Source organism: Ovis aries, chromosome 15 (genome assembly GCF_016772045.2).
Source record: "Ovis aries strain OAR_USU_Benz2616 breed Rambouillet chromosome 15, ARS-UI_Ramb_v3.0, whole genome shotgun sequence".
Taxonomy (NCBI): Eukaryota; Metazoa; Chordata; class Mammalia; order Artiodactyla; family Bovidae; genus Ovis; species Ovis aries.
This window is the reverse complement of record NC_056068.1, coordinates 75,516,024-75,534,429: the sequence shown is the minus strand read 5'-3', so window position 1 is coordinate 75,534,429 and position 18,406 is coordinate 75,516,024. Positions and strand designations below refer to the sequence as shown.

Genomic DNA, 18,406 nt, shown 5'->3' with positions numbered 1-18,406 from the left:
TCTTTGGTTGCAGCAAGCGAGAACTAGTCTCTAGCTGGGGTGCAGGGGCTTCTCACTGTGGTGCTTCTCTTGTCGCGGAGCACAGGTTCTAGAGCACAAAGTCAACAGCTGCTCCACAGCATGTGAGATCTTCCTGGATCAGGGGTCGAACCTGTGTCTCTTGCCTTGGCAGGCGGATTAGCACTGAGCCATCAGGGAAGTCCAATCACAACAGTTTAGAATCTGATTTCACAGATGCCTGAGAGAGGAAAGTTCTTCCTTTTGGACTCCCTAAGTATCACTAAGGAAAATAACTCACAGTATACACCAGTAATTCAATAAAGAGAATAGGATGTTTTATTTGGTACTAAGATTTCCACAAAATAAGTACTGACATCATTCACACAATAAAAAATTAAGAGCCTACTATGTGCCATCCCAGGCATTGTGACAGGCACAGAGATGATTATTTATTATATCCTGCCTCGTTTCAAAAAGAATTGAAAAACTACACAGATAAATAAGGTATGGCATAGCTGCTGACCTCAAGAATAAAAGTGTAAAGTATCAGTAGGAACATGTAATAACTGTCTACCATATTTTATTTATATACTTTACAAATAAGAATTAAATGAAATATAGAAGTGTGGTGGTGGTAGAGGTGGGGCTAAGTAATTTGGCCAGAGTTGCTCAGCTAGGCTCTGAATTTGGGTCTGTATAGCTCTAAACTCCATTAGTCCTTTGTTATTCCACGCAGCCTCACAATCCTGTAGTGGAAATAGATTAATAAACATACAAGAAAAACTATTTGCATCATGGAAAAAGGTGGAAAAACACATTAAAAAAAATCACATTCTAGCAAGTTACACTCTAAGAAACAAATATAAACAAAGCACACAGGAAGTCTAGAGCGGTTAGAAAGGGAGATCTTTTGGAGCACACGAGTGCTGAAGGATGGGTAGAAGCACACCACTCACAGACGATAAATGAAGATGAGAGCGGAGAGTCTACTCCAAGTGGTTGGAAGAATAAGTACAAAAACCATGACCTCCTCGGAGAACCATGAGAGGGTCAGAGAGGGAAAGCGTAGGAACAAGGCTGGGTTGGAACCAGAGTATAAAGTGCTTTGGGTGCTGAGCTAAGACCCTGTTCTGGCCATAACCTTACCTCAGAAGTCTTGAGTGAGATCTCCACACACATAGACCTCCCAACAGCAGGCAGCTGCCCTGCCAGGGCCTTCTTTGCTTCATGTGTAACCTCTGGGATGTCTTTGATTGCTAAATTGAACTAGAATACAAGAAGAACTTTGTGTTAAACACTCACGAGGAACATTATGGAATCAAAGTAGTAACATGGGCCCTGCCCTTAATGAAGGACAGTCATTCACTTCTCCTTTCCCCTTAAGAGAAAGACCATCAAAGACCCAAAACTCAGGTTGATAAGTTTTCACTCATCACAGAGGAAAACCAAAAAATATCCAGGACTAACATTCAATGAAGAACATATTTTCCAAGTGAATGGATCAAATGGAATTAGGCATTTTAATGTTATGACTTAGTAATACTAGAAATATTATTATTACTACACCATGATTCCTTGTGAGAAACACCATAGTATATCTCTCGGCAAAGAATAGGAATTTTACCCAGTCTGAACCCGTTGGGGAAGAAGACGAACGAGTACAAATCTTCTCTCCCAGTCGAGCCTGGACGATCACTTGGACAGTCTAAAAAAAAAACCAACCAAACAAAAAAAATCAAAGGTGAAAAGTTTCAACAAACCGATTTGGCTCCTAATCAAGATTAAAACCCTCTCAATGCAGGGTTAAAAAAAAAGTGCTAATGATCATAACTATACTTCAGGAAAGGGTAAGATTTAAAACCATTAAGAACAGAAAAAAAATGGCACAAAAATAATACTGTAAATATTCCTGAGGACCTAGTGTCAACCAATTAAGAGAAATCAAAGTCTGAGGCTTGTAATGTATAATATACTCACATGGCAGAAGGAAAGCTGCACACGGTGGCTCTGACTTTCATAAAGAAACAAGTCCAATCGTAGGTTTAAATATTCACTGCCATACACTTATGTAATCATAGTAGATTTAAACCAAGGAATCCACAATTATTCATATGACTTGGCCCATATGGCAAAAGTCTTCCGGCTAATTTTACAGCCAGAATCTACTGCATGGCTTGTTCTTACATAGCAATGGTTGAGAGGAAGGAGAGACAGAGGTGGAAATGATTTTTAGATTTAGGGAAAGATGCCTTCTATAGCACTCAAAATTCAGTTTTAATTTTTCATTTACACAGAAGGGGACAATAAGCAGAAAGTGAGGGATTTCAGAGGTAGTTAATGCTTAGGGAAAGATGCACCAACTGCTGTCCATTCTAGTCCAGTCTTTGTTCTCACCCCAAGGGAACACACTGTGCCAATAACCTGGCATAATAAGTTTGACATTTCTGCAAACAGGCTTGCAAAAAAAAAAGTTATTTTTTTTAACAAGTAGCTTTGGAAAATTGGAAGCTTTTTAGTTACACCCCCAGTACCGCCCCCAAATTTCACAGTTTGGTTTACAACAGACAGAAGTATCCCTTAAAATGGGCAAGCTGCAAGCTGTTATGCTGTATTTCCAAAAAGGGAGAGGCATGGAAGTTATTTCGAACAGTTCTAGGCTCAAAAGAACGGATATACTACCTTGAGGGCAAAAAACTTAATGAACTTGTCCAGGTCCTTTCTGTCCTGGGAATTAAGATCAGTTTCCATTGCCTATAGGAATCTAAAACAGGAAAAAAAAAAAGTGTTGAATAATGTGACTGTGTTTTAAAAGGGATTGCTACAACAAAGCATACAGAGATGGCATTGTCTACTAGCTTATGAATAGTCATGTAGGAGGTAAAACCTCCCCTCCCCTCGACTAAAGACACCAACATGAAGAACAGAAGATACTATCTTTTGAGGAAAATAAACTCCACACAAAGAGCTAAATCTATAGACCTAGAAAAAAGATGAGACAAGCCATTTTACCTGAATATGGAACTTTGAGCTTTCAAACTTATTCATTAAAAAAGTTTTATTACCCAGCATACTGAAGACTAAGTTTTAATGTGGCAAAAACTTCATTAAAACATAAAATAAGTTAACATTCCTTCAACCAATCCAGGGATCAAACCCGCATCTCTTATGCCTCCTGTATTGGCAGGCGGGTTCCTTACCACTAGCGCCACCTGGGAAGCCCAACATTCCTTCAAAAGACCACTAAATCAATTTAATTTTGGGTGGGAGTAGGGTGGGGGGTGGGATGAGAAGGGGCTGGTATGAAGAAGAAAGCATTTAGGGGAGAGAAGAGTATGAACAAAGGCATATAAGCCACAGGAGAAAAATGGGTTTGGAACTATTGAGTACTCCAATTTTCCAGCGATTGGGTATGGCTGGTTTAGGCCAGACCACGAGAGTCTCAAATACAGTGCTAAAGACTGGTGCCAGAAAAGGGAGTACCCTCGAGGCTTTTGAGAAGAGGAAGCAACACAATCCAAATGGTGCCTTAGAAAGATAGCACTGCTGGCACATTGTAGAATAGTTTTGAGTACGGAGAGCAGGGAAATCAATTAGGTCCTTGGCAATAATTCAGACTTGTGGTCAGGGCTAAAAGTCTAATAGAGACATGATTTGGAAATATGGATGGGAGGTATTTTAAAGGAAGAGCTGACAGGATTTAAGGACCAAGTGTAAAAAGTTTAAGCGGGTTTCAGTTAACAAAAAAGAGAGGGAGAGGGAAAGCTAGTTTTAAGAAAAGGCTAAAGTTGAAACGGGAAATCATGAGTACAAGTTGGGTGGTGCAGAGGTTAAAGCGTCTGCCTGCAATGTGGGAGACCTGGGTTTGATCCCTGGGTCGGGAAGATCCCCTGGAGAAGGAAATGGCAACCCACTCCAGTATTCTTGCCTGGAGAATCCCATGGACAGAGGAGCTTGGTGGGTTAAAGTCCACGGGTCGCAAAGAGTTGGACACAACTGAGTGATATGTAAGAAATAAGATTCTTTATTGAGGTGTGAACTTACATCAGTGAAATGCACAAATCTTAGGTGTACAGCTCAATAAATATTTCATATGTGAACACTCATAGATGACAACCCAGATGGAGTTATAGAACACCTGTAAGCCAGAGGCTCCTCTTGTGTCCCCTTGGTCAATAAACCCACAGAGAAGTAATCATTATTCTAACCTCTATCACCATAGATTAGCTTTGTCTGTTTTGAATTTCTTATAAATGGAATCAAATAGTATTAACTCTTCTGTTGTGTAGCTTCCTGTATTCAGTAAGACTCATTCATAACGCTGCACGCAGCAGTTTATTCTTTTGCATTGCTATGTAGCACTCCATGTTATGAATATATCACCATCTATGAATTCTGCTGATGAAACATCTGGGTTGTCTCTCGCTTTTAGCTGTTAGACTCTTGCATGCCATTTCTGATGAATAAAAACCCTCGCTGGGGTCAGACGAAAAGCCGGGAGTGCTGAGTTTGGGTCAGCAGGCATTCCTTGTTTAACTGCACCTCACTTCACTGTGCTTCACAGATGCTGCTTCCCCCTTTTAAAACAAATTGAAGGTTTGTGTCAACCTTGTGTTGAACAAGTCTATCAGTGCCATTTTATTTTGTGCCTTGGTGTCATATTTCAGGAATTCTTGAAATATTTCGAAATTTCCACCAGCAAAAGGCTCAGGTGATGGTTAGCATCATTTCTTAGCAACATTCTTTTTTCCGGCCGTGCTGGGTCTTTGTTGCGTATGGGCTTTTCTCTAGTTGCAGCAAAGTGGGGGCTTCTCTCGTTGCGGAGGACAGGCTCTGGGCGGTACAGGCTCCAGCAGTTGCAGCACGTGGGCTCAGGAGTTGCGGCTCCCGGGCTCGAGAGCACAGGCTCAACAGCTGTAGCTCACGGGCTTAGTCACTCTGCAGCCTGTGGGGTCTTCCCGCATCAAGGACTGAACACGTGTCTCCTGCACTTGCAGGTATATTCTTTACCAGTGAGCCACCAGGGCAGCCCCGAAGTATTCTTAAATGAAGTTCTGTACATTTGTTGTTGTTCTTTTTCTAAGGCCATACTGCGGGGCATGTGGGATCTTAGTTCCCCAACCAGGGATTAACCCGTGCCCCTGCACTGGGGTCACTGGGCTGCCAGGGAAGTTCCTGCATGTTGTGTTTTAAAGACAATTCGATTTTACTCTTTATAGTTTAAACACAACTTTTATATGTACACGGAAACCAAAAAAATTCATTTTATCACAATGATCTGGAACCAACCCACAATACATCCAAGGTATGCCTGTGTTTAGCTTTGACAATTACTGTCAAACAGTTTTCCAGGGTTTGTACCAATTTATGTCACCACCACAAATGCACTGGGCTCCTGTGGATCCACAGTTATAGCACCCCTTGGAACTGCTGGTTCTTTCATCTTAGTCATCCTGGTAGAAGTGTGGTGGTATCTCATTTAATCTGCATTGAATGACCGATGATTAAATTAAATGCCTTTTTAAAGGCATTTAATTTAATGCCTAAATTATGACTGCCTTTCCCCTACTGGCACTTTTTTTCATGTGTTTGTTAGACATTTGGATATCCTCCTCTTTTACAAAGTGCTAATTCAGGCCTTTTACCCACCTGAACAAATATTTAAGTAAAAATAAAAAGATCTTTTAAAGCTTTAAACAGCTCAAGGCCCTGAAGCAACCCAGCCACAGACCTGAGGTAAGCACAGTGTTGGAGGACTGTGCTGCCCCTAAAGTGGGGACGTGTTCCTACTATCAGAGAATCTACCGATGCAAACGCTACAATGGCTCTTGCGACTTTTTGTACCACTGGAAGCACTAAAAGGATTATCCAATAACTAGAATGAAAGGGGGGGGGTGTCTCCAAGGCCTATTGTCTCCTTAGGCCTAGATACCAAGGATGTTAATTCATCCTCTACAATAAACAATAGGTGGTTTGCCTTTGCTTTGCTCTTGCAAAATTCCTTCTCTGAGTGCTCCCAGGATTATAAAGGGAAATTTGGTACAAACATTAAAGAGAGACCCACAGTTGAACTTTTCTTCCTGCTCTTTACTATGCTAACCAGTTACAAAATCCTTCAAACTTTTGCTTATATAAAATCCTTTATATTTGCGGCATTTTCATTTCCATAGATAACCACCTTAATTCAAGCCTCATTTCTTACCTGGAAGAGATACCAGATCTCACTTTACCTTTGAAGAGGATCAGGCTACGCCATTCTAAAATATGCTACTTTGGCATAAAGATTATTTTAAGCTAAAGACATTTGAGATTCAACAGATGTAGAAAACCTTTTCAGCGCTTCCCTTATCTGACTAAAAGCAGCAACTTCTAAGAAATGAGGACTGCCATAAATTCTCATTTCAGGTTGGCATCTACTCCCAGGAGAGAGACCAAGAGTAAACCTAATATAAATGCCCCATCTGGGGGCGTTTCATGGTCATGAAAAAGATGGAAAGACCATTTGCACCCACACAAGGAAATATTATCACCAACGTTCTTATCTCCCATTTGTTCTCAACATTTGTGTTTCCGAAAGAAACTTGTTTGTTCTTCCCATAAAAGCCTTTTTCCCCCTCTCTTTCTTCTACTAAGTTAGGCATAGAAATTCCAAAATTTTACTGCTTCTTTGAACTATTCATCATTGAGCACTCCTGTGGTATAAATTTTGCAGCCTTTAATAAACTCTATCTTTTCTCTTGCTAATCTTGTTTGTTAGTTTAATTTGCACACACCGACCTACTGAACCTAAGAGGGTACAGGAAAAGTTTCTTCCCCAACCTTCTAGATTATATGGTAAACCTCAGGTAAACCACTGAATGGTTAGACTAATAAAGCATTATGTTGTCATATTGCTCCTATGTGCCAGAATTTTGGCCAAACTCCTCAGTCTGACCTTTAAGATACCACATGCAAAATCAGTAGCAAAAACAGGGAAGTGATTTTTGAAAGGTAACTGGAAGCCTGCTGGCACTTTCAGGAAAGATGTTGGTCACTGAAACTAGCAAATAAATTATCATCCTGGCCCAGGGTCTAGTGCTTGGATGTACATGCTCAAAAGAAACAAATTTTATTAGTTCAGTCAAGGTCTGGGGGGACTTCAGTTACAGGAGACAGTTTATATACACAAATGCAATTTATTAATTGAGAAATAAAACTGAAAAAGGAAGCATCAAGTGATTGACATGTTGCCTTTCTCAAAAGGAGACCATTTTGGGGACACTAAAATTCTATCAATCCACTATTAGCTTCATATAGCTTTATCCACCTTGGGGGCAAGCATGTTGGAATTCTGACACCAAGAGGCTACAGAGAGTCTTCTTCTTGGCTGACAAGGCATGTATTTGTTTTTCTTTCTCTTTTTTTGACTTTCTTTTCTTTACAGACAAGTACCGATGTTAGTCATTGTTACCAACATGTTATGATTGCCAAAATGACTATCTACATTAAGACCCCCGATAAGACAGGTTTTAAGAAAAATACGCTCTAAGTCGCTTCAGTCTTGTCTGACTCTTTGTGACTCTATGGATCATATTCCGCCAGGCTCCTCTGTCCATGGGATTCTCCAGGAAAGAATACTGGAGTGGGTTGCCATGCCCTTCTCCAGGGGATGTTCCCGACCCAGGGATCAAATCTGTCTCTCTTAGTCTCCTACATTGGCAGGCGGGTTCTTTACCACTAGTGCCACCTGGGAAACCTAAGAAAATACATCAGCTTCTAGAGGACTAAACCAAAGTAGGGCTTGTAGGTTTGTTGCTGTTGTTCAGTAACTAAGTCATATCCAACTCTTTGCAATCCCATGGGCTGCAGCACAAAAGGCTTCCCTGTCCTTCACCATCTCCTGGAGTTGGCTCAAACTCCTGTCCATTGAATCAGAGATGCCATCCAACCATCTCAGCCTCTGCTGCCCCTTCTCCTGTTGCTTTCAATCCTTCCCAGCATCAGGGTCTTTTTCCAATGAGTTGGCTCTTCAAAACAGGTGGCTAATGTATTGGAGCTTCAGCATCAGTCCTTCCAATGAATGCTCAGGGTTGATTTTCTTTAGGATTGACTGGTTTGATCTCGTAGTCCAAGGGACTCTCTAGAGTCTTCTCCATAACCACAATTCGAAAGCATCAATTCTTCAGCACTCAACCTTCTTTATGGTCCAACTATCACATCCATACATGACTAACGGGAAAACCATAGTTCTGACTATATGGACTTTTGTTAGTAAAGTGATATCTCTGCTTTTTAATACAGTACCTAGGTTTGTCATAGTTTTCCTTCCAAGGAGCAAGTGTCTTTTAATTTCATGACTGTAGTCACTGTCCACAGTTATTGTGGAGCCCAAGAAAAGAAAATCTGTCAGGGTTTCCACTTTTTCCTTTTCTATTTGCCATAAAGTGATGGGACCAGATGCCATGACCTTAGTGTTTTAATGTTGAGTTTCAAGGCAGCTTTTTCACTCTTTCTTCCTTACCAAGAGGCTCCTTAGTTCCTCTTCACTTTCTGCCATTAGAGTGATATCATGTGCATATCTGAGGTTGCTGATATTTCTCCTAGCAATCTTGATTTCAGCTTGTGATTCATCCAGACCAGCATTTCACACAATGTACACCGCATGTAAGTTAAACAAGCAGGGTGACAACATACAGCCTCATCATACTTCTTTCCCAAGTTTGAACCAGTCCATTGTTCCATGTCCAGTTCTAACTGTTGCTTCTTGACCTGCATACAGATTTCTCAGGAGACAGGTAAGGTGGTCCAGTATTTCCATCATTTTAAGAATTTTCTGGTGTTTTTCTGGAATTCCGTTGCTTTCTCCATGATCCAACGAATACTGGCAATTTGATCTCTGGTTCCTCTGCCTTTTCTAAACCCAACTTATACACCTGAAAGTTCTCAGTTCACCTACTGCCGAAACCTGATAAATCTGTATGCACATCAAGAAGCAGCAGTTAGAAATGGACATGGAACAACAGACTGGTTCAAAATTGGGAAAGGAGTATGTCAAGGCTGTATATTGTTGCTCTGCTTATTTAACTTATATGCAGAGTACATTGTGTGAAATGCTGGGCTGGAGGAAGCACAAGCTGGAATCAAGATTGCTGGGAGAAATATCAATAACCTCAGAAATGCAGACATCACCCTTATGGCAGAGAGCGAAGAGGAACTGAAGAGCTTCTTGATGAAAGTGAAAGAGGAGAGTGAAAAACCTTGCTTAACACTCAACATTAAAAAAATGAAGATCATGGCACCTGGTCCCATCACTTCATGGCAAACAGACGGGGAAACAACGGAAACAGAGACAGACTTTATCTTCTTGGGCTCCAAAATCACTGCAGATAGTGACTGCAGCCATGAAATTAAAAGATGTTTACTCCTTGGAAGAAAAGCTATGACCAACCTAGACAACATATTAAAAAGCAGAAACATTACTTTGCTGACAAAGGTCTGTCTAGTCTAAGCTATGGTTTTTTCAGTAATCAGAGTTGGACCATAACAAAGCTCAGCACCGAAGAATTGATGCTTTTGAACTGTGGTGTTGGAGAAGTCTCTTGAGAATCACTTGACTGCAAGGAGAGCAACCAGTCAATCCTAAAGGAAATCAACCCTGAATATTCATTGGAAAGACTGATGATGAAGCTGAAACTCCAATACTTTGGCCACCTGATGCAAAGAACTGACTCATTGGGAAAAGACCCTGATGCTGGGAAAGACTGAATGCAGGAGGGGAAGGGGATGACAGAGGATGAGACGGTTGGATGTCATCATCAACTCAATGCACATGTGTTTGAGCAAGCTCCCGGAGTTGGTGATGGGCAGGGAAGCCTGGCATGCTACAGTCCATGGGGCTGCAAAGAGCCAGACACAACTGAAGTGAACTGAAACATAGCTTGAAGGGTTTTGAGCACAATCTTGCAAGCATGTGAAATGAGTGCAACTGTATAGTAGTCTGAATATCCTTTGGCATTGCCTGTCTTTGGGAATGGAATGAACACTGACCTTTTCCGGTCCCGTGGCCACTGGTGAATTTTCCAAATTTGCTAACATACTGAAGGCCACACTTTAACAGCATCATCTTTTATGACTTTAAGTAGCTCAGCTGGAATTCCATCACCTCCACTAGCTTTGTTTGTAGTAATCCTTCCTAAGGCCCACTTGACTCCACGCTCCAGGATGTCCAGCTCTAGGTGAGTGACCACACCACCATGGTTACCCAGGTCATTAAGATCTTTTTCGTATAGTTCCTCTGTGTATTCTTGCCACCTCTTCTTAACTTCTTCTGCTTCTGTTAGGTCCACACCATTTCTGTCCTTTATCATGACCATCCTTGCAGGAAATCTTCCCTAGATATCTTCAATTTTCTTGAAGAGATCTCTAGTCTTTTCCATTCTATTGTTTTCCTCTCTTTGCATTGTTCATTGAAGAAGGCCATCTTCTCTCTCCTTACTATTCTCTGGAACTCAGCATTCAGTTGGTTGTATCTTTTCCTTTCTCCCTTGCCTTCTGCTTCTTTTTTACCTATTAGGTTGGTGGCAAAAGTAATTTTGGTTTTGCATTGTTGAAATTTTCCATTTGATACTGAAATATATTTTTAAATAAAGGTGGCTATGTTATACATCATTATAATGCTCATTTCTTGCTTTATATGTTTTTGCTAATGACATTACTTGCTATTTATGTTTATTTTAGATTATAGAAATGATGTTATAGACAAAAAGCAAATTTGAGTGGCTTTTTTATTCAAGTTAAAAACGGGTAGTAAAGCAACAGAAACAACTCACTACATCAACAACGCATTTGGCCCAGGAACTGCTAAGGGACATAGAGTGCAGTGGTGGTTCAAGAAATTTTGCAAAGGAGATGAGAGCCTTGAAGATTAGGAGTGTAGTGGCTGGCCACTGGACGTTGACAACGACCAACTGAGGGCAACTGTTGAAGCTGATCCTCTGACAACTACATGAGAAGTTGCTGAAGAACTCGACACTGACCATTCTACAGTCATTTGGCATTTGAAGCAAACTGGAAAGGTGAAAAAGCTCGATAAGTGGTGCCTCATGACTTGACTGAAAACAAAAACAGAAGCAAAAACTATTGTTTTGAAGTGTCGTCTTCTTTTATTCTATGCAACAACAATTTCTTGATCAGATTATGACATGTGACAAAAAGGGGATTTTATACGGCAACCAGCGATGACCAGCTCAGTGGATGGACTGATAAACTCCAAAGCACTTTCCAAGGCCGAACTTGCACCAAAACAGTCATGGCCACTGTTTGGTGGTCTGCTGTCCATCTGATCCACTACAGCTTTCTGAATCCCAGAAAAACCATTACATCTGAGATATATGCTCAGCAAATCAATGAGGTGCCCCCAAAACAGCAACACCTGCACCCAGCGCTGGTCAACAGAATGGGCTCTATTCTTCTGCGAGACAACACCCGACCGCACGTCACGCAACCAAGACTTCAAAAGTTGAGCGAATTGGGCTGTGCAGTTTTACCTCATCCGCCATATTCACTTGACCTCTTGCCAACTGATTACCACTTCTTCAAGTATCTCAACAACTTTTTGCAGGGAAAATACTTCCATAACCAGCAGGAGGTAGGAAATGCTTTCTAAGAGTTCGTCAAATCCTAAAGCACATATTTTTACGCTATAGAAGTGAACAAACTTATTGGCAAAAATGTGCTGATTGTAATGGTTCCTATTTTGATTAATAAGTATGTGTTTGAGCCTAGTTATAATGATTTAAAATTCATGGTCTGAAACTATAGTTACTTTTGCACCAACCTAATTTATGTAAAGCCTCCTCAGACAACCACTTTGCCTCCTTGCATTTCTTTTTCTTTGGGACGGTTTTGGTCACTGCCTCCTGTACAATGTTATGAACCTCTGTCCACAGTTCCTTAGGCACTCTGTCTAACAGATCTAATCCTTTGCATCTATTCATCACCTCCATTGTATAATCACAAGGGATTTGATTTTGATCACACCTGGATGGCCTAATGGTTTCCCCTACTTTCTTCAATTTAAGCCTGAACTTTGCAATAAGGAACTCATGATCTGAGCCACAATCAGCTCACAGTCTTGCTTTTCTTGACTGTATAGAGCTTTTCCCTCGTCATCTGTAAATAACATAATCAATCTGATTTTGGTATTGACCATCTGGTGATGTCCAAGTGTAGAATCATCTCTTCGGTTGTTGAAAGGGTGTCTCCTCTGACCACCGTGTTCTCTTGACAAAACTCTGTTACCCTTTACCCTGCTTTATTTTGTACTCCAAGGCCAAACTTGCCAGTTACTCCAGGTATCTCCTGACTTCCTACTTCTGCATTCCAATTCCTTATGATGAAAAGGACATCTTTTTTTCATGTTAGTTCTAGAAGGTCTTGTAGGTCTTCAGAGAACTGGTAAATTTCAACTTTTTTTGCATCAGTGGTTGGGGCACAGACCTGGATTACTATATTGAATGGTTTGCTTTGGAAACGAACCAAGATCACTCTGTAGTTTTTCAGAGAGTACCCAAGTACTTTGGATTCTTTTGTTGTTTGTGGACATTGTTCATCAAAGAGTACTGTGGACTCTTGTTGACTGTGAGGGCTACTCCATTTCTTCTAAGGGATTCTTGCCCACAATAGTAGATATAATGGTCATCTAAATTAAATTTACCCATTGTCGTCCATTTTAGTTCACTGATTCCTAAGATACTGACATTCAGTCTTGCCATCTCCTGTTTGACTATGTCCAATTTACCTTGATTCATGGACCTAACATTCCAGGTTCCCATGCGATACTGTTCTTCATAGCATCGGACTTTACTTTCACTACCAGACACATCCACGACTGAGTGACGTTTCTGCTTTGGCCCAGCCACCTCATTCTTACTAGAGCTTTAAGCAATTGCCCGCCACTCTTCCCCAGTAGCATACTGGACACCTTCCGACCTAGGGGGCTCATCTTGTGGTGTCATATCTTTGTGGCTTTTCATAATGTTAATGGGGTTCTCAAGGCAAGGATACTGGAGTGGGTTGCCATTTCCTCCTCCACGTTTTGTCAGACCCCTTCACTATGACTCGTCTGTCTTGAGTGTTGGCTTTGCATGGCATGGCTCACAGCTTCACTGAGTTACACAAGCCCCTATGCCATGACAAGACTGTGATCCACAAAGGGGGAGGCTTTCAGGTTACCACTCAGTTTAAGTCAAGGTCATTTTGCCTCTTAAGTCTAGTCTCTCAATTATGTAGCAAACTCTTCTGTAAACATTCAAATTTCTTTTCCCTTTCTTGTTAATATGCTGAAAAAGTAAATTCATCAGATTTACTCAATATCTTCTTTGTTAAGTTTTTTTTCACCTTAGGGACATAACCGAATTACTATGTATAATTTTGGATATTTACAAAAAAGTTCTATGTGGTTCCCACCCACATATATTTGATTAAATTTATCAGGTGTCACCTTTCCTGAAATGCGTTAATTAGGTCAAAAGTACACTTATGAATCATAAAATGAAAGTCAAAGTGAAGTCACTCAGTTGTGTCCGACTCTTTGCGACCCCGTGGCCTGTAGCCTACCAGGCTTCTCCGTCCATGGGATTTCCCAGGCAAGAATACTGGAGTGGGTTACCATTTCCTTCTCCAGGAAATGTTTCCGACCCAGGGATTGAACCTGGGTCTCCCGCATTGTAGGCAGCAGCTTTACCGTCTGAGCCACCAGGGAAGTCCTTTATGAATCATAAAGCTCCTACAAATACTGCTGTCCCTTCAAGCTTCACCAACACCTATTTTCCCAGACTTGCAAATACCTCATTTAATTAAGGCTTAAGACATTCAACAGATAACAAAAACTATTAACTGGACCTTGATTAACAATTTCAATTTAGCAACATTCTCTATATATCATTTTCATTTCATTAACAGAAGTTTGTTACAACCAATAACTCTGTCAGCTTCCCATGGTGTTTAGAACAGGTGCAGATGTGTACCATACTAATGTCTTTAAATAATTACCTGAGAATATAATGGATAAGCAAAATGCGGTATATAGGTACAATGAAACATTAGTCAGCCATAAAAAGGAAGGGAAATTTGACCATGCTACAACATGCATGAACCTTGAGGACACCATGCTAAGTGAAATCAGTCAGTCACAAAAAGACAAATATTGTAGGATTCCATGGATATGAAGTACTTAAAAGTCAAAACTGCAGAGACAGAAAGTATAATGGTGGTTTCTAGGAGCTGGGGGAAGACAGAATGGGGAGTTACTGTGTAGCAGGTCAACTTTGCTTCACAAGATGAAATGTTATGAGGATGTACAGCAAGCAGAGAAGGATGAACAACTGTGTAAACATATTTAACACTGCTGAACTGCACACTCACTAATGGTTAGGACGATAAATTTTAGGTGACTTGTATTTTAACATACACACAAAGATGCCATTAAATAAATAAAGTTCCCACTGTTATGCAATGGATGTAGATAAGCACCAACATCCAAATACTAGACAGAGATTCTACAACATGGCTTAACTGTAAATGATATAATCAGCTAAGGGAAAAGCACACTTATCTGGGTAGACAGGTTTTCCAGATCTTTTACTTACGTTCACACTGAAATGCTAATTTTAGCATTTGAAATAAATGTTTTATAAATAATAAATCTTTAAAATAAACAGATAGAAACCATTCATCTCACTATTTTACCAATCCTGAATTGAAAGTACAGAGATGCAAAAGCTATAAATAAAGCCAAAAGAAGAAATAACAATGAAAGATGTCAACAAAATACTGGGGAGAGGCAAACAGATCGGTTAAGGATAAAGGTTTCGATGTTTCTATTTTGTTCTACTCACTTCTAAGAAACAAAGAGTGAGGAACTTAAAAAGCATACACACAGACAAGAGATAACAGCATCAACGTCCAGGAAAGTAGGACAAACAGATAACTGAATAAGCCAAGCATAGCTGATATCCAAGCCAACAGCAGGAGAAATCCTAAGCAAAGAAAGCTCATCTGAACCAAATAATCTGAGAAAGGCTAAGGAATTAGTCACCAGATTGCTCCTAAAGTAGGGTGGCAGACGGGGGTGAAAACAGGATTGAAAGTCCCAGAAGCAGTTAGAGCCCACTCTAAACCCTCTAAGTGCCATTCCTCCCTAATGTCAGAAAACTGGCCTTTGGGAGGTCCTAAGGCCTTCCCTTCTAGCTCAGTCGGTAAAGAATCTGCCTGCAGTGCAGGAGACCAAGGTTCGATCCCTGGGTTGGGAAGATCCCCTGGAGGAAATGGCAACCCACTCCAGTATCCTTGCCTGGAAAATCTCATGGACAGAGGAGCCTGGTGGGCTGCAGTCCATGGGATTGCAGAGTCGGGCACAACTGAGCGACTAACACTAAGGTACTGGAGTAGGAAGACTGAGCTCACCTCCTCTCACGAGCACCAAAATTACAATTATTTTTAGAATAATTATTGAGGAAAAAGACCAGAACCTACCAGGAAAGATCTTCCACAACTAAATACAGAAAGGAGGAATCACAACATAATAGGTAAGAGTGGGGAGTCCTAACACAGTCAAGACCCATGACTCTAGTTGAGGGACCTACAAACAGAAAAATTGTTACAATATATTTTCCCTCTGAGGGAATTTCTCCAAAGAAGAATTTCTCCAAAGACGCCCCCAATCTCCTGCTGAAAACAAGTTTTAAACTCCTTTCAGTAAGGAATGGGCATGCAACCGTTGAATAATATGGTAAGAGTATGTTTATTTTGTAAGAAACCATCAAATGGTCTTCCAAAGTGGCTAAACCATTTTGCATTCCAACCAGCAGAGAGAATTCCTATTGCTCCATGATCTCTCCAGCATTTGGTGCTGTCAGCGTTTTTGGATTTTGGCCATTCTAATAGGAAAAGCAGTACGTCAAGGCTGTATATTGTTACTCTGTTTATTTAACTTATACGCAGAGTACATCATGAAAAACACTGGGTTGGAAGAAGCACAAGCTGGGATCAAGATTGCCAGGAGAAATATCAATCACCTCAGATATGCAGATGACACCACCCTTATGGCAGAAAGTGAAGAGGAACTAAAAAGCCTCTTGATGGGAGTGAAAGAGGAGAGTGAAAAAGTTGGCTTAAAGCTCAACATTCAGAAAACGAAGATCATGGCGTCTGGTCCCATCACTTCATGGAAAATAGATGGGGAAACAGTAGAAACAGTGTCAGACTTTATTTTTGGGGGCTCCAAAATCACTGCAGATGGTGACTGCAGCCATGAAATTAAAAGACGCTTACTCCTTGGAAGGAAAGTTATGACCAAACTAGATAGCATACTGAAAAGCAGAGACATTACTTTGCCAACAAAGGTCCATCTAGTCAAGGCTATAGTTTTTCCAGTGGTCATGTATGGATGTGAGAGTTGGACTGTGAAGAAAGGTGAGCGCCAAAGAATTGATGCTTTTGAACTGTGGTGTTGGAGAAGACTCTTGAGAGTCCCTTGGACAGCAAGGAGATCCAACCAATCCATTCTAAAGGAGACCAGTCCTGGGTGTTCATTGGAAGGACTGATGCTAAAGCTGAAACTCCAGTACTTTGGCCACCTCATGCAAAGGGTTGACTCATTGGAAAAGACCCTGATGCTGCGAGGGATTGGGGGCAGGAGAAGGGGCCGACAGAGGATGAGATGGCTGGATGGCATCACCGACTCAATGGACATGAGTTTGAGTAAACTCCAGGAGTTGGTGATGGACCAGGAGGCCTGGCGTGCTGCGATTCATGGAGTTGCAAAGAGTCGGACACGACTGAGTGACTGAACTGAACTGAATAGGTGTGAGATGGTAACTCATTGTTATCTTAAAAGATATGTCTTTTGCAAATATTTTCTCCCATTCTGTAGCTTCTTCTTTTTAAAAAAGATTTATTTATTTGATTTTTGGACTGTCCTAGGTCTTAGTGTTTGCATGTGGGCTTTTTCTAGTTGCAGTAAGCAGGGGCTACTCTTCACTTCGGTGTACAGGCTTCTCACTGTGATGGCTCCCCTTACTGCAGAGCACAGGCTCTGCGCATGAGGGCTTCAGTAGGTGCAGCACGTGGGTTTAGCAGCTGTGGCTCGGGGGCTCTAGAGAGCAGGCTCAGCAGTTGTGGCTCAGGGGCTTAGCTGATTTGCAACATGTGGGATCTTCTCAGACCAGGGATCGAACCAGGTCCCCTGCACTGGCAGCTGGATTCTTAACCACTGGACCACCAGGGAAGCCCCTGTAGCTTATCTTCTAATTCTCTTAGACAACTTTAGCTTTTTTTCTTTTTAAACAAATTTATATATTGAACCACTCTAATATTAAAGAGTGAAAGTTTCCTTGATTTACGGATGAATGTTATTAAGCAAATTCCATTGTTCTGAGTAACATCTCCTGGCATATTATCAATACGGCTTTCACATTTCTTTAATGCCTATTTCTATTCACAATACTCTACAGAATAGTAACTTCAAAACTATTACAGAGATAACAGGATGCTTTTGCCTTTAACAAAAAAAATTTTTTTTTGCTGACAAACGCTTAGCACAAACATTTTCAAGATTGAAAAGTATTTAAATAACACTTTCTACCATCAAGTGTTTTTAAACTTATGTTTCTCATGCAGTATGTAAGTATGGGGAACACCGAAATTAAAACTGACAATTTTACATTTACTTCTTCAACTAACATTGTGAAAGAGCAGAGATAATCTTTTCTTGCCATAGTCATTATTATATAGCAAGAATTTTCATATTTTCTCCAACACTGGTTTCAGAGGCAATTCTATAATAAATGGGGGCAAAAAGATACTTCTTCCCTGTAAACTGCCAATTAGTAAATGTATAAGAAATAAAAATTATTAGAAAAATCACCCATTTTGCAACCACTGCAGGACTAACTGGTTCAAGCAAATCACCAGGGGATGATAAATTCATGGCATGAAAATGTGTTTGTTGGCAAATGGTATATTATCAGTCTTCATGTGGATGACTATTAATTACAGAGTCATCAGTGAACACAATCTTAATAAAGTAATCAGAGAAACATACCAACAACTGAAAAACTGACATTACATTGTCTTGATGTGATGTAGCGAGAACGACATGACACTTAGGGACTTTTCTAGTCAGTTGTATAACCCACACCTAACCACAAGGAAGCAACCAGATGAGCTTCCATTGCAAGACAAGAACTTGTACACAATAAGGCGCTTTTACTCTTCAAAAACTGTCAATCTTAATGTAGGAAAAAGCCTGAAGAAATGTTATAGAATAAAGGCAATAGAAGAGGTATGACAACTAAACGCAATCCTTGATCCAGGACTTTTTTTTTAAACTTGCTATAATGGACAGTATGAAAACTATTCGGAAACATTT

General features: G+C 40.6%; 1 protein-coding gene across 9 annotated transcripts in view; it reads right to left on the bottom strand.

Moving 5' to 3' along the window:
* The window catches only part of ATG13 (autophagy related 13), a 47,234-nt gene that overhangs the window by 19,998 nt on the left and 8,830 nt on the right, over window positions 1–18,406 (bottom strand). For all 9 annotated transcript variants that reach the window (XM_012096347.5, XM_012096350.5, XM_012096349.5 and 6 more), the window contains 3 exons: window positions 2,680–2,761; window positions 1,625–1,705; window positions 1,147–1,266 (listed from right to left, as the gene is read on the bottom strand). In XM_012096347.5, coding sequence (XP_011951737.1) covers window positions 1,147–1,266; window positions 1,625–1,705; window positions 2,680–2,748 — 270 coding nt within the window. In that variant the 5' untranslated portion in view covers window positions 2,749–2,761. The remainder of the gene's footprint in view (window positions 1–1,146; window positions 1,267–1,624; window positions 1,706–2,679; window positions 2,762–18,406) is intronic.